The sequence below is a fragment of the Diadema setosum genome, chromosome 11 (genome assembly GCF_964275005.1).
Source record: "Diadema setosum chromosome 11, eeDiaSeto1, whole genome shotgun sequence".
In the NCBI taxonomy this organism is placed as follows: domain Eukaryota; kingdom Metazoa; phylum Echinodermata; class Echinoidea; order Diadematoida; family Diadematidae; genus Diadema; species Diadema setosum.
In genome coordinates, this window is record NC_092695.1 from 24420306 (window position 1) to 24437053 (window position 16748).

Here is a 16748-nt window from a genome sequence, read left to right on the forward strand (position 1 = left end):
CTTTTGACCACATTCACAAACATTGAAAAAAATATATAAAACCAATAGGGCCCAAAATTTTAATGCTTTGGGATCTTAAACTTTATTTACAAAGGGGGAATGGGAAGAGTATTTCTCTTTTACAACTTGCCTCCATAATCTACTATCCTAGATTTTAGGTACGGAGGTTGTGTACCAGTACTACAGCACACTTTAAACTAAATAACATGCCACATACCCTCATATTTTACGTAACGCAAATCTGAAATGGAATGTTTGTGTATGTATACATTTATCTTCCTCTTTTTCAAATATCTCCGACCTTTCTTTGTCACACGTCTTATGATTTCCTTTTCTGTATATTACACATGAATCTAAGACATAATTTCTGTCAGCAAACACAAACAATAATTTTGAAGGCAAATAGTGGTAAAATTCAACTGGAATCAGTTTCTGGATGTCATTGCATTATTCATTCATTGATTCAAAGTGACGAAGTAATGGAGACAAAGACAAAACATATGTTGGTGACTTCTAATGAATTTAATTCAATGAAATTTACACACAAATGATTCAACATAAAAAAATAATAATAACGCAATGTTAATACAAAATCGCAACATGATGTGAACAAAGAAATAATCTTATATCCAGAAAGCTTATGAATGACAGATATCAGCATTCGTGTGACTGAAATTGACTTTATAAAGTAAGCTTATACATGATGCGATTATTTTTGTTCATCAGTGATCTACGTTAGGCCTTCTGCCCTACTCAGTCGAGGTGTCTGATACACTTTCCCTCTGATAGTTCATACACATCGACCATAATGCTTCACACGTCCAGTATGACCAGTCAACTCACGTCTTGGGCACGTCAATGTGCCGAAAATCGGAAAATGACTGCACCATTCCGATAACGCTATATTCACATCCTGTGTGTGTCAAGATTAAAAAAAAATGGATTGATTGAACCTTTGCACAGAGAATTAAATCAACAGTCCGATTGCGATTGGGTTGCAATTAACATAATGGGGGCCTCTATAAATTTCACCGAATGCGTTGATAGCACGATTTACTGCGAGAGCATATGGTGACGAGGGAGAGAATTTTGACCTCGTATTATGCGCCACAAGTTAGGGGAAAATCGTATTGGTCAAACCATACTGAGCCCCAAATGTATGGACGGTATAGACTATTGCCTCCAGGCAATACTGACTAGTTTACATGGCTACTTGTCGGGGCTTACAAATACTAATGATAGCAATCTCGGAAGCGGTACTTGTATTGCATTATCGCCTTGCATTAACTTGCGAAAATTCCGCCAAGGATCAAAATGAGTAGCTGACTGAACGAAACGGTTGCAACAGAAGAGAAGGAACAGATGTGTCGTCTATGGATACCTAATAGCTAGCACGTAAGTTACATTTCTGCATTGCCAAGGGCAATCTTGAAAGGATGTAGGCCCTACTTAAGCCGTGTGAAAAAAATAACATCACATGAAAGTATTATTCATTCAAACATTGCTTTATAACAACAAATTTTCCAGAACAAAATCAACAAGAAATCCATGCATAGTCACTGACGGATATATTTCTAATTAAATTGTCATGATGTAATATTCCAGCATTTTCTTATGCGACAGAATTTATGTAATTTGTATCCATACACTCAAGAATAAGATAAGTTTCAAGTAATAGCACTTTGAAAATTGGGGTGTGCCAAACCTAACGCAGAACACATTGCGGTGTTCCTCGACTTTAAAAGAATTGTGAGATGTAAAAGCATATGTTTGCTTGCATTGATTCATAATACCCTGATCACCACTTATGCGATAAAAAGAATGTCCAAGTATGTGCCATATATCTTATAATAATATTTCTACCTTTTATTTTTTCTTTTCAATTCTTGCTTCAGTACTAATCTGATTAATAAAAGTCTTGGCATGACTTTCAATGTCTTTTGTTAATCGTATTAGTAATATGGACATATGCAAGTGATGCTTAGCGTAGGGAGAGGTGCATTCCATTGTCTTTTGTTAACGATAATATTATTAGTACAGTACCTGTACTTTAACAATAATTGACAGATGATTTCACTTGTAGAAGTGGTCTGGAAGGATTATTTGCTTGTCTTTTGTTAACGATAATATTATTAGTACAGTACCTGTACTTTAACAATAATTGACAGATGATGTCACTTGTAGAAGTGGTCTGGAAGGATTATTTGCGGGACTATCCAAACAAACTGAAGAAAAATAATAAGAGAATTATTATAAGATAAAGGACATACACATGCTCTGTTATTCATTTGGCCACATAGGTGATAATGAGGGTATCATGAATCAACACAAGTCCACATGCATTAGCATTCATAGTTCTTTTAACTACTGGTACACTAGTGCGATGCGCGCAGTAAGTTCCCGGATGTGTCCGATGCAATCACTGAGGCGATTGAAAGGAGTCAGTGAAAGACTTTAGGAATGACTATTAGCGATCTCAAGAGAAAATGGCGGGAGACATGGGATCGACGGGGGAAACTGAAAGCATCATCACGCATCACGAGGGGGAGGCGATCCGTGTAGGAAAAAAATCAAGAATCAAATTTGGGAAGCGTCTTTAGACGTGCAAGCGCACAATTTTCGGCGAATCTCGAAAGTATAGGGATGAGTCGAAATGCCGTGTCGTACTTGAGGTTCGATCCGTACCTCTTTTCTCTTATATAGCACTCGGTTCATTCGAAAGAAAAGGCGCAGAAATTGGTTCTACGAAATAATAAAACAGGAGAGAGAGAGAGAGAGAGAGGGGAAGAAAAAGAGGGAATATATGTGTGTGTGTGTGTGTGTGTGTGTGTGAGAGAGAGAGAGAGAAATAGAGAGGGGGAGTAGCGAAGAGGTTGGGAGTTTAATTGGGATATGGGGCTTTTGAGTGGATTGATGGTGGAGAGCGTGAATGACAGTTTTAGGACACTTTTGAAATAAGAGGTAATATGCGCTCAACTTCTGTGTAGCATGTGAATGCCTCCACGAGACATGAAGATTTGCTGTACTTGTCATGTAAATATCAATGATATGTAGTGATTTAAACGTAGATATGAATACAAATACAGAAATGAATATGAATATAGATATGATTGTAAATCTAAACCTTAATATAAATTCGAATATAAATATGTTATCGTCATCACATATTTTATACAGTGAAAAATGAATGAGATATGATAACTAAATTGAGGTCATGGCAATTCTAAAGTCGTGGTTCCTTAAAGTTTCTTTTTTCTCCCCCTTCTCTTGGATCAACACCAAAGCCGCGTGACATACATGATACTGATTAATAATGCTCGTACTGTTTGCTGGACGTGAGCGTGCGTTTGGATGTCCCTACCGACAACGGTTTGATGGACGGAGACGGGAGAATTCTCGTAATTCCCCCGAACCCTTCGGCGTGAGCAAAAACTCATCTCTTAAATCAGCGATGACACGGATGTCATGGACATCGGGACCCATGTATGCGGATAGAGCCTGGGATAGAGTCACCTTTACTCACATATATATGGGATACTTTTGGAGTATGGCGGTTTATACGGTTTGCTGTCATCGTGAAATATTTTGCGTGTCAGGAAGATATCAAGTTAAATGCAAGGAAGTTTGGAAAGGTAAATTCTTATAGGGGTCCCTCATGGCATTTTTGTCTTGTTATAGTGTTCGTTACATCACTTGGAAGTCTTTGACCCGCAAAGACTGATTAGCCAGCTCATTTCTGCCGCTTCCTATTTTTCTGACTCACTGGCGTGTAGAGAGGTTGTCTGCTAGAGTTCTATTCTCTTCCCGCGGAAATCTTGTTTTGCTTTGTTCAGCCTTCCCAGAATTGCGTTGTGGTTCCCGGTGATCTAGCACTTCCTGGTGTCTCGGAGCTCTGATATCAATGATCGTTAATCATAACCACGTAATTCCTACTAGATCGGTCTTTTGCTGTCTGTCTGATTGTCTCATTCTATCTATATCTGTCTGTCTGCCTGTCTTTCTGTCTATCCGACATCATTACTCGTGGAACAGGTTTAAAGGGGATGACTAGTAACTAATGTTTCCAGGTTAGCATGCCTGTACAGTGACGGGGCATTAACCTGCACATTACTTGAATATGAGACCATTCTGAAGTAAATCATTTTCACACAACAATAGATATATAAAGTACTCTTAAATGAATCCCACAAGGATTGGAACAATCATCCCCAAGCATTCCCACTGATTCCCACTGATCAGTTACTAGCCATCCCCTTTAACGGGGTCATCCCACGACACCCACGAGTCACCACAGGTCACAAGATCTACATTTAAAAAAGGTCCATGAGTCATGCTGCCCACGAGTTATACAGCCCATGAGTTCGACACTATAGGTAAATGAGGACCACTAGTTCGACAGATACAATGAGGCTTCATGTGTCGGTCTCTTTGGCCTTGTTTGCTTAGTGTCTAACTCATGGGTCGCATGACTCGTGGGCTGTATGATTCGTGAGTGTCGGACTGGTGACGTACACAAGGTTTAACATTAAGCAGCCAAGATAACTAAGAGTAATGTAATATTAACAATATTCTCAATGCCTGGCGTTATGCACGGGGGTTCATGGTTAGTTGAAATCTAAAACAACAAAGACTTGTGCGTTCCCCTCAAGGCATTTCGAATATCATCAGAATAATCACTCAAGTAAATGAGTGGATGTCACGTGAGTATGTCTAGAATACCTGACAGCAAGGTTACCTTCCAAGGTTCTCCTCTAATTTCGGCCCCGCCGCTGAAACACCAGTCCTTAAAAGATAGCTAAAATTGAAAGATATAGGGGTTGTCGTAGACGTCATGACAAAATGTGCCGGCAACGTGAGGCATTCCTGATTGAATAACATTCTTGCTGATCGAATTTAAATTCGATTTGGACTCCCATCCGTCATAACAAGACGTTTCCTAGTTTTTGCCGACATCCAATGTAGTATAAAGTAAGTTTAAGCTTTTTCCCGTTGTTTTAAGTTCAGTCTATGTTAAGATAGTTGTGCTACTTTCTTTTTCTGCCGACGTAAGTTCCTACCTATCTACATTTTCCGTTTAGCAGTTCATGTCAAGATAATCAAAATGTTGGACTGTTCATGAAAGTAGCTCTGTAACCAAAAAGTAATGGTGATAATCACACAAAAATACTAAATTTCAAGTCAAGATAATCTGACATTTCAGAAAATGTTCTCAATCTATACGTATCGACATCTATACGTGTAAATGATTTGGTTTACCGAAGTCATGAAAATGCTCGAAGAAATACGAATAGATGATGAAAAACAAACGGAAGAGAAAAATCATCGCACTTTGTGCCCCAGAGAAAGAGAACATAGCCTAAACATGAGTACTTAAAATGTCAAAATTGTGACAATAATGTCAATGCCTCGAAAACTTCAATTTCAATATTACAATAAATCCATATTTCTAAGTAAATTTCAAAATGTTAATTACCACTTGTGTGCATTGTATATTTCAGTCATCAGTTGTTCTTTTTTTCCCCACTGATTTTTTCTGTTTAAAAAAGGGAAAAAAAGATATATCCTCCCAATTAGAAAGCTGAATAAGGTAGCGAATCATTTAAAATCATGAATTGTAATGCTATGCAATGTACGTCCTTTACCACAATTTTCATAGTCTGATTTACCCTGGGTAAAGCGTCTTCAGCAAAAGATCTCGAAACGACTTATAATCAGCTTTAAGATTTCTGGTAAATGAATATGTGAACAGCTAATCGTGTAGACGAATGATAATCATTCAATTATGAATTTAGATAAAGGAAGGCACAGTCAACTGATGAAGACATATCTGCAGTTGACATCGTTGTAGCTTGGTAAAATACTGGTAGTTTTTTGACAGGAATTGCTTAGAACAAGGCGACGTCGAACATTGCAATATTGCCATATTGACTTCTTACCGAGATTCAAAAGATATCGAAATGTATCACGCATCTTCAGTGGAGCCATCATGAGAATATTTGCAAGAGGATAAGATTAAAAAAAAAAAGATCCCCAAAACATCCTTCATGACGTGACCTTAGTGTGTCCGGATTGTTCGGCACTATTCCAGCGAACTGCGGGGGAAAATAGAAAGTAATTCCTGCAAACTAAATGTATGGGACATGGACAAAAGTTGTGCGGATATTGATCACGCTGCAATGATAGGCTTCCCGCCAAATTTCGCGGTAAACTTGCTGCCTACAAATTATCGTCTGTGACATCACTTCATACCACCAGTTAGTGGAGCGCCAATTGTGGAATACCAAGAAGCCTCTACCCACAAACACGCGGATGATAATTTGCCTGGTTTCTTCCGTTCTTCTAGGCATCATTAGTAAGTAGCTGGAAGAGAATCCCAAGGGGTGTCTATAGTTCAACTGCGGTCTGTGGCCAATTGATAATCTTATGCATTCTCTGTGATTCAGGGGCATGTACGGAATGATTTTGATCTTTTACATGATTTTTTTCCTCTCTCGATTTCCCCGCTGAGCTGCTAAATATTCAGTGTCAATGAAGATTTATTGTCTTTTTAATTCACAGAAAAGGATAAGAATAAATTGCTGCTTGTAATGGCAGGCGGGGTTTAACGACTATGCATCGATTGTTACGCGCATAGAGAAATTAAACGAATCTGTGGACTCCCAGTTCTACTGCGGACATAGCATGAAGCAAGTGTTTAAAAGGTCCTTAGCAAGGGAAAACTGCAAACTTTCATGTTGCCCGCTTTTCTTCTTCTTCTTCTTTTTTTTTTTTTTGCAATGCTTGCATTGATCCCCGTGTCATTAGTTTCGCATTGCTCTAACTTTCTTATGTGACAACTGCTGACTTCTGTTTCGAATAGATGTTCCGTGACTTATGACATTTTATGAATGGTAAAGCCTTATACAGTACTAGTAACTGCCATGTTACGACTCTGCATAGAGCAGTGTGCAATAGATAGAGGGAAAAAAAGCAACCTGCATCACAGATATTCTAAAATGCCAAGAGCACTTGTCGCGCAAAAAGGCTTCTATTTCATCCGAACGATAGCAATAGCTGCACGTGTGTATCACGGGCGCGCCCACAGCAATGTATCCGCATACATGACTGCACAATACTTATTATGGGATACATTTATTAGGGAGGTGACATTTTCCTCGTGTTCCTGCATTTATGATCGTAACGACGATGCATTTATCTTTATCTCATTTTCACTGCCTTTACCAATCCCTTTGGAGGAAACGCTTACAACAAGTTCTCATCCTTTGCAGGCATTAGTTTCATTTTCATTTTAATGACAAAGTGTGGACTTGCTACCAGATGCCTTGTAACGGTCACTCTAATCGTCTTGTGTATCTTACTCCAGTGCATCTCAAATCGTCATTAGACAAAAAGACAAACAAACAAACAACCTTTTCGCTGATAGATCATCAAGCTCTGGTAAGTGATACCTTGCTCAAAACCAATATACTCTGTGAGAACCTGCCGTTGTGGCTACAGGGCTACAATAGTGTCAGGTCACGTGATCATCAGGATAATGGACGATTAGATGGTATAGACCATTACCCAGATTGGATCTGTGAGCAAACAGGTCGACAATTTGACACTACCAATAGCTATGGCATACCGTGGCGGGCATTTCGAGAGAGAGAGAAAGATAGAAAGAGAGCGAGTGGGACAGATAGAAAGCGGGAAAGAGAAAGTGTTCTGCGTTTTTGCCCAACCGTCAACGATGCTATCGCTGACGACCGAGTGGTGTCGCTCTTTAAACCGGAAGTTCATCGGAGCGGTTAGTGAAACCGAGCCCGACCTTTCCTCCTCAGAAATGTGGGGCCCGGATGTACTGCACAGGATCTACAAGAGAACTCTGTATAGGTCCCTATTTCAGTCAGCTTTGCAGTGAAAAACAAGCTCAAAAACCAAACCAGGCATGAACTTGTCACTCAGACTAGAGCTATGTGATACACACGTTCCGACATTGGTCCGCTGATGATGGGCGGCTTTGAAACTAAGGAAGCACGAAGCAAAATGGAACATTTTGAAATCATGCTATTTATCAAAATAAACAGAATCGATGGGGAAATGGGACATCAATTTTGACTTTCATTTGCATGACGAAAAAGGTGATTCATATAGTTGAAGCTACCTTGAGATGATGTTTCTCTAGCTAGCTGGTCAAATCTAAGAGAACATTAATAATATGAGCACGTTCAGACAAACAGTTCCTTAGATACAAAGAAGAAGAAGAAGAGGGAGATCGCGTGTGGATGTGTGTCGGTATGATCAGCTTTGTAACTGTAAATTAAGAAGAGCATGTGAAAAACACACATACACACTATGACACTTGGGGTTTTACATGACGCTCACTCGCGGAAATTTTCAAAACGCTCAAAATTATGCGTAATGCACTATCCGTAATTGCTCGTACTATTGATCAAAAAGTCATTTTGAGCATTTCAGAAGTTTGACGAGCACGTATTTCTCCTCCCCTCCCCCCCCCCCCCCCCCGTCACAGGCTGCCGATTGCAGTAGTATATGGCTGGACGGAAGCAGAGTCAATCAATCTATCAAAAGTAAACACATTTGATTTCGTCTCATAGACAGTCAGATAGCCTTGACGTGAAAGATTCGGCCATGTTCGTGTGTGTGCAAACGTAATACACACACACATCGAACGATCATAATATTACAAGTGTACACTCAGCATATTAAGACATGTCGGCAGGTCATTGCATCTCTTGGACTGATGGTATAGCAACTCTGTCATCTTTCTCAATGTATACGCCAAAATGTCTGCGTCATAATGATCACATGATAAACATGCCTTCAGCGGTTGATGTACATTAACTGCCATTCAATGCACGAAAACAGGACAGCGGCAGTTTACTTAAACGTGTCCTTATCACAGACATCTCAGTTATAATAATATATGTCTCATTCAACATGTTCAATTGTAGAAAAAATATAATGTCGCCAGGTGATATGGGTAGGTAGGCCGCTACACAGAAATGCCAATGAAGTGAACAAAATATATGGCGTCCACTCCTTTTCGTTACCATCAAAGGGTAAGCATAATGAAAATAGCAATTGAAAACGTGAATGTTAGGATGTATTAGGTGTTTTTAATGGTCAGTCCAGACACGCTGGATGTCCTAGATGCCAATGAGCAAACGGACAATGTCATATAATTCATACCACCCCGGACAGGGCGATAATCAAGAGGAAAAGTCAAGCTCAAGACGCCATAACGATTTCTCATCTGCGTTTCGGTTTGATGATACAAGTGACACAAAGTCAGCAATCTCGTCAGTTCGAAAACTTTCAACGTTGAGTCATTTCAAATTGACCCCCGTGAAAATTAAGAAGAGTTAGGGGTTTCTTTTTGTGTGTCCTGCTTTGTTCGTACACCTGGGAAATTTTCAGTCAGTACAAAAGATTTAAAGATATCAGCATTAAATCTGAGCAGCTTTTAGAAGCTTATCGTCTGTTAGAAACCAAGCAAGCGAGGTGGTGTGTTTTTTTTTCTTTCTGCTTTTTTATTCTTTTACCACGTGTTGAACGCACCGGCTCCAGGTCGTGGGACATTCTCTGTATACATGCCTACAAATAGACATGGGTGATCCATTAGGAGGCTTAGTCCTTCATTTGCATAGCATCGAGGGAGTATAGAGTGGAAAGGAGTTCAGTCAAACAGGCAGGCACAACTTCTCACTTTAGTGTGACCTTCGCACTTCTAAAGAGCAACGACACTAAAGTAGAGGACCGTAGCTTCATTTTCAGATGGAACCCTCTTCTCTGCATTACACTTCTTTCTCTTTGACATGATTATGTGTATCTTGTTGGGGAAAAAGAGATGGACTATCAAAGGAAATCTGTTATTTTTTTTTTCTTCTGTTGAGGGACTTTCGGAATGATTTGATAGCAGACGCGTTTATGTTGCTCAACTCAGATCCCTATACAGCCGTCTACGTCTGTAAAGAATGATATGAAACTTAGGAGGGCGCCACTCACTTCATCTCTCCCTCTTTCTCCCCGCCCCCCCCCCCCTCTCTCTCTCTTTCTCTTCTCTCTTTCTCCCTGGCAGAAGCACACAGTAGAGGTTGGCTGTAAATTCTTACGTTCCCGATTAAGGAGGGGGCGAAGGAAGGGGGGGGGGTGGGAATCACGAAGAGGACTGCGGTCATTGCAAGTCATCAAAACTGCAATTACCACAGTAGCCACTGCAATATTCTAGGCTGAGTGCATTATATCAGAGAGGTGAGACGAAACTACCGTCTTACCCCCCTGATTATATTTTGCACTTGCTGTGAACTGTTATACCTAAAGGAATCGGATATATCTCCGCGCACTTTGTTTTTAAACTCCAGTGTGCTCTTTGTGATATATTCATGTACATGCACATTTTGATATTTTGTCAATTTACCAATAAAAGGAAAATTCGTGGTTGTCGCTTTACACGAGCTATTCTGCATACACTTTATTCTCGTAATATTCGACTTCCGTAAAAAAATGACATTTTGATAAGCAGATTTTTTACTATTATCATCACTATTTTTTTGTATTGAATTTCATCTCGGCGCACATTGCGCATACATTACTTCGATGTCCGTCTGAAAGTCACATAAGTTTATCTTGCGTCCCTTGCCCACAGATTATTTTGCGTGTCAATCAAGTCTGTAGAGGATAAGCAGAGTGTGGATAGATGGATGCATAGATAGATGAAGATAGACATAAATATATTATAGATTGATGGATGCATAGATGGATAGATAGACAGATAGATAGATATAAATTGATATATAGATAGATAAGTATGTAGGTAATAGATAAACAGATATATGAATAGATAGACAGACAGATAGATAAAGCGATAGATGGATAGATAGATAGATAGATAGATAGATAGATAGATAGATGGCGAGAGGAGAGCAGGAGCGAGGAGTGCTGAAGAACACAGGAGATCATCCCACGTCCTTTTCAATCTCCCAACGGACATCCCGGACAGACCTTGTTGATCAATTGCTGATAGTCCTTATTGCACCTCACGCGCGGCTCTTCCCCCATCGTCTCCCCACGCAGGGACCTCTCATGATATGCCGGTTCACGGAAACCGTCTGTCGCAGGCGACGCTGTCATTCGAATAAATTCTCCAAGACTCCCACGGAACCGCACTCCTGACTGCGCCGTTTGAATTCATTATTGCCAAAGCTATAATCGAATAGCAAGGGACACATAGAATTGAATTCCCCGTGTCATGATTGGCCCTGCGATCTAATGAAGATATCAACTATCCGCAATTGTTATTGAATTCGTTTCACTTTTTAATACAATGAACAGTCCGTGCGGGATTCAGCTAGGTTTCTTAGAAAAAAAAAAGTAGTCGAAAAATTCATGAAGTATAAAAGAGAGACCATTTGCGTGCTCTTGTACCTTTAAAACTAACTATATTTCCGTCAACGTTGCCGTCCATTACACCAACGAGGACGGGCGTATGCTGACTAGACTCGCCCCGTTGTGATTGCCTCCGAAAAGGAGGTTATACGTTTTTGCTATAAGTGTTTGCTTGTTCGTCTGTCTGTTAGCAATTCTACTCGAAAGAAAAAGTCGTGAACGAAATTCGATAAATTTAGTCAGACAAGTAAGTCCGTTACGTGGTACATGTATAAGGAACAAGCGATTACTCAGTAGTTAATACAGTTGTTTTCCGAATCTTGATTCCGATCTAGGAATTTTTCGTTGTATTTTATTTTCTTAAAGGATGCAAGTGCAGAGTTCTCTGGTGGTGATGAACATGCGGCATAGGAGGAGGTTGGCGCTCTCTAAGCACTTTTTTTTTTGTTTCCATTGCAAAATCATGTGATGAAGTTGCATATATGTGATTCGACGTAATTTGATGAAATTTAAACCAATTGGGAATCACAGGATAGTTTGAAATACGAAGAACGTAGAAGCAAAGAGATGTGTAATGTATATTTAGCCTGTCAAGAGCAGTATCACACCTTTGTGTATATCTTAGCAAGTGGTAGAAGCAGGTATAGGCCTAATACAGATGAAATTGCCACTTTCATCCATGCCAAGGTTCGAGGGGCTGTTTAGACGTTTGTAATACACGACAGCAATTTGTGAGTACTGAAGAGAGAGAGAGTGGAGGGGGAGAGGGTGTGTGTGTGTGTGTGTGTGTGTGTGTGTGTGAAAGGAAGAGAGAGAGAGAGAGAGAGAGACCGAGAGGAATCGATACACAATGAATAAATGGAAAGAACCGCGAAATTAGATCACAACTAACATGTATGAAGAGTATGAATGTTGTCATATCAATTATAATCGCAAAGTAGACCTATATATGAATTATGATGGCCACACAGAATTCCAAAATGGCCGACTTCATTCATGTATACACCATGATTTCATTATTTGCACAGTTTACGGTGTGATAAGTGATGTTCATGTATAACGCTAGATGTGGTCATCGATATCGACTGATGTAATCATGTTTATTTCATGAAGTGCCCTATTAGATTACACCTCACACATTCTGCCAGGCCTGCCGTTGTATGAATTGCTGATGAAGGTTAGGAAACTATACTATATAGTGATGCAGATCGTGCGCTCTATTCGATGAATAGCCTTTGGGGATTCGTCGAGCAAATTTTGTAAATTTACGCGTGGACATCGCCATGAGTGAATTGATAATGGGAGAGATTTTTTTTTTTATTTTTTTTTTGTGGGTAAAACGAACTACCGCCATCTCTGCACAACCTGTTTTCGATGCAGACTTGAAGGAAATCTTTTCTGCTTTTCTGCAGTGGCTTTCTAACGACATTGTTGACAAGTATGGGGGAAAGGATAGCGCTGAACCTTTAATATAATCATCAATTTTGCCTTTCCGCACTGATTCCATGATTTTTCTCTTTACGGCTCTGCACTGATTGCGCGCGCGTTACGAACTCGATCTGTGAGTGGTAACCTTAACGGACATCCCTTCTCGCGGAATGGAAAAAAAAAAAAAAAACAGAGGCGCGCGGGAACTGACATATCCACTTTGCATCATGTGCTGACTGTCCAGTCTTGTTTTACTGCTCGGAAATGCAACACATACATTATAACGAACACACACACTTCATGCGCGCATTGATAAAGGCATTCGTTCATGTTTTCAAGGCACTTCGGGGGAAAAATGAGATTCCATTACTTTTTATAAAATGTTTTGTGGAATGAAATGAAAGTAAAGGCCCTACTCGGCGACAGGTAGCTCTCTCAGCTGTCGTAAGAATTTACGTTACCCCCGGATATGGCCATGATCTTGCAAAGTAATGAACCTCCTCGGTCGCAGTGCCATGTAGCTCATTTATTCCCAGTTCAGTACGAGGAGGTATACCATCTCATGATCTGACTGTATGCGCAATTTGTTTCGTCTAACCTCATCATCCGCTTTAACTGACAAGAGAAAAGAGATAGCGAGACGAGGAAGATAGAGAGGAAAGGAGGCAGATTGTAAAATGAATTGAGAAAGACAGAGAGATGGTGAGGCAGAGAGAGATGGGACGGAATCAAAAGTTAACCAAAGAGAAACATCTTGCAACGAGTTGATGTACTTGCAATCTGCCGCAAGCCAATTTGTGCTTCTCAACTGTCTCTCTCTCTCTCTCTCTCTCTCTCTCTATGCCGCAACGCGATAGATTGTCACGAGTGAAATCTCTGCCCGTGACTTTCGGCTCATTCACAATCTGATTTGGGACAGAAAACCTCAACCCTAAAATCTGATACGACCATTCAGAGGGAAAGAAGATGAGCCAGATGATGTTGCGAGCTCTCATGTTAAAAGAAGAAGAAGAAGAAGAAGAAGAAGAAGGGAGGTATGCTTGTCAGGTGTAAGAGAAGAAAGATTATTTCCCCCCATCAAATTTTCTCTCGCTCACATACTCCGTGATTGAAGTACTGATCTCTCCGCAAAGTCGCAGGTGTCAAGTACCTTGCAAACATGTATATCTCGAGCTGCGAGCAAGCTGTGCGAATGTCCGCTTGTAATTTCGCTGGGATCGCCAAGTGACTTCTGTTCACCGTTTCCTATCGTCATTCAGCCCTTGACATTCTTTGAACCATCTCCCTTCCCACTCATTCACCCATCCCCATAACCCCAATTTGAGATCGAATGGTGCATGCAGCATCACAATCCCGGCTTCTCATGGTACGAGTGGTCTCGGGATAGCAGAATCAATTAAGGTCTATGATAAGAGTTATGTCTGGCGGATTGGGGAGGGGGTACAAAAGAGACAGATGAGTGTATATCATCGTTGAAGACACAATCATGCAAAAACAAGTTCAAGAAGAAGACGAAGCAGAAGAGTAGGAGGAAGAAGAACGTGATAATGATAGGGAAATTGCTGCAAATCTCTCGCCCACACCGTACAAAGTCGAGGAAGAAATTTTGTCACGTAAGAGAGCTTAAGAAATACATATAAGGAAGCACTCCGAAGTGGCACAAAAATAGAAAGGCCTTAAATTGGGGCACGGTTCGGAGAGGCGTGACTTCTCAGATGAGTACCATGTTTTGAAGCTCTGTGGCCCACCACTAATTGTGTCCGTACGAGAGAGTGATGTCACTGAATTCGACTTCACAGGAAGAAGAATTGCGGAAACCACGTGGGTTTTTGTTGCTGTTATTTTTGTGGATTCTTTATTGGTTTGTTTTTCCGATTCAGATTTTGGGAACGCCAAGGCCAGACTGAGAATAGATTGTATATCTTGTATTGGGAGGAGCTGGAGATGAAAGAACTGACACTTGAGTTCGTGACGTGTATATGAACCATTCGGAAGGAATAAAGATATGGGGGCGACTTCTTGATCCCTTGGCACCCATATTGATTTGTTTAATTCGGTTTGACTTACTGCTTCTTCTTGAAAACGGTAAACAAGAAGTCACTTCATTATGCATAGCACGTTGCACATCATGAACGCTTACGAATGAAAACAAAAGTGTGTTTGAATGATGAATGACATGCTTTCTACTCCCATAACAAGAAAAGTGATGACTGAATGAAGACAGTTAACAGCTATCTTTATCTTTATCTTTATCTCTATCGTCTTTGCAGTAGTGATGGGCTTCGGCAGCGAAGCTTCATCATGCCGAAGTTTTACCACGTGGATTCCTTGAGCGACCGTATCCCGCTCAATATCGTCCGGAAGGAGGTCCCTCTCTCACCGGCCGAGAAGCAGTACCTACTGGCAGTGGAGCGGGGAGACTACACCAGCGTCAGACATGCATTAGAGGAAGCTGAAATCTACTTCAACATCAACATCAACTGCAAGGTAAATGTGAAAGTTTGACGGAAATTTTTCAACGATTTTCCGAACACCTTACCTCTCCCCCCTCCCCCTCCCCTCACGTTATCCATATCCCAGTCGTGGCAAGCCCAGACTAAAAGTTCATATTTGGAGCATATCTTTCAATGTTTAAGGCTTACAATAACCATACGCCCTGTCCACGCCCGTTCCTTCATCTTATCTCTATCCTTCCATCTTCAAGTGCGCCTGGATCATTTCATTTTATTTCATGGACATTTTTATGGCACAATATAGATTGCAGCTCTAATCATAATTACCATGCTCGTAACTCACGCAACCTTTAGGATCCTAAAAGTGTAAATGATGACTTAAGAGAGAATACATACATGACAGAATCGAGATTGGAAAGTTGAACGCATAGGCGTCTCAAGAAGCGGTGTTTCAACATCAAATCAATTTACTCCGCTACTATCAACTAGTCTTCATCCACCATCTTGGAGGCGATATCAACAGTATGTGATCAAGGAATATGTAGGTGGACGGATTACAGAAATTACGGGGAATAAAAATTACAAATGCTGGAAGCGCTCGATCGAAGTATCACCCTTTTTATCACAGCGAGGCTAAGCGTATATTGCATTTTCCTGTATCCATAAGTGGCTTGCTGAAGTGCAGCTTGGTCGCGTTATACCATATACATGATGCAGCTATTGAAGGGCTATCTTTTTGAGGAATATGATAATTACATGGACAGATGAAGCAAACAAATTAGAAACCTTCTGAGCAGATCGAAGTATACTTAGCAGGAAACGACTTCTCGAGATGAGAGACAAGAAGATCGAAATCGTCGCCACTCGCGCTCTCTATACAAGGAAGACGAAGAATACTTGGCCTTGACATGTACAGTAATGAAAATGCGTGGAAGAAGGATGCTCTTGATGTCTTGATGTTTTTAATTCGAAAGAACAGTTTGTTGTTGTTGTTTTTTATACCAGGAAGTGGAGCTGATGCAGGAGAAGTGAAAGAAAGAAGAAAAAAAGGAAAGATTTTTGATTTTTTTTTTTAAAGCATACTAGCTGTGCCCAGCAGCTCTCAGTACATAACACACAGGACAATTGAAGTAGTCTACCTACTGAAATTTCTACCTCTCAAAATATAAGGGGTACTCTGTTGAGGAGCGTGCGCACTTTGGCCATGGTGGCTGCAAGAAGGATTTATATATATATATATATATATATAGAGCCAATTAAATGATAACAGACGCACTGGTTTCAGTGAAGCTAAGTTGCATGTAGTTACAAATTAGTATGAATTCAAAGAGCATGTCATGATTAACATGCAGTAATGGAGCGAAATGTAAATGTTCGAATAAAATGTAGTATAATATAGATGTGGGTAGACAGAAATAAGTAAAACAAAATATAACAGAAGCATAAGTGATTAACTGGGTGTATAATAATTAAATACAA

At 40.3% G+C, this 16748-nt stretch overlaps 1 protein-coding gene across 1 annotated transcript in view; it reads left to right on the forward strand.

The window, feature by feature from the left end:
- The window catches only part of LOC140234645 (short transient receptor potential channel 4-like), a 72668-nt gene that overhangs the window by 36074 nt on the left and 19846 nt on the right, over nucleotides 1–16748 (forward strand). Inside the window, exon 2 of the mRNA XM_072314678.1 lies at nucleotides 15087–15309. Coding sequence (XP_072170779.1) covers nucleotides 15118–15309 — 192 coding nt within the window. The 5' untranslated portion in view covers nucleotides 15087–15117. The remainder of the gene's footprint in view (nucleotides 1–15086; nucleotides 15310–16748) is intronic.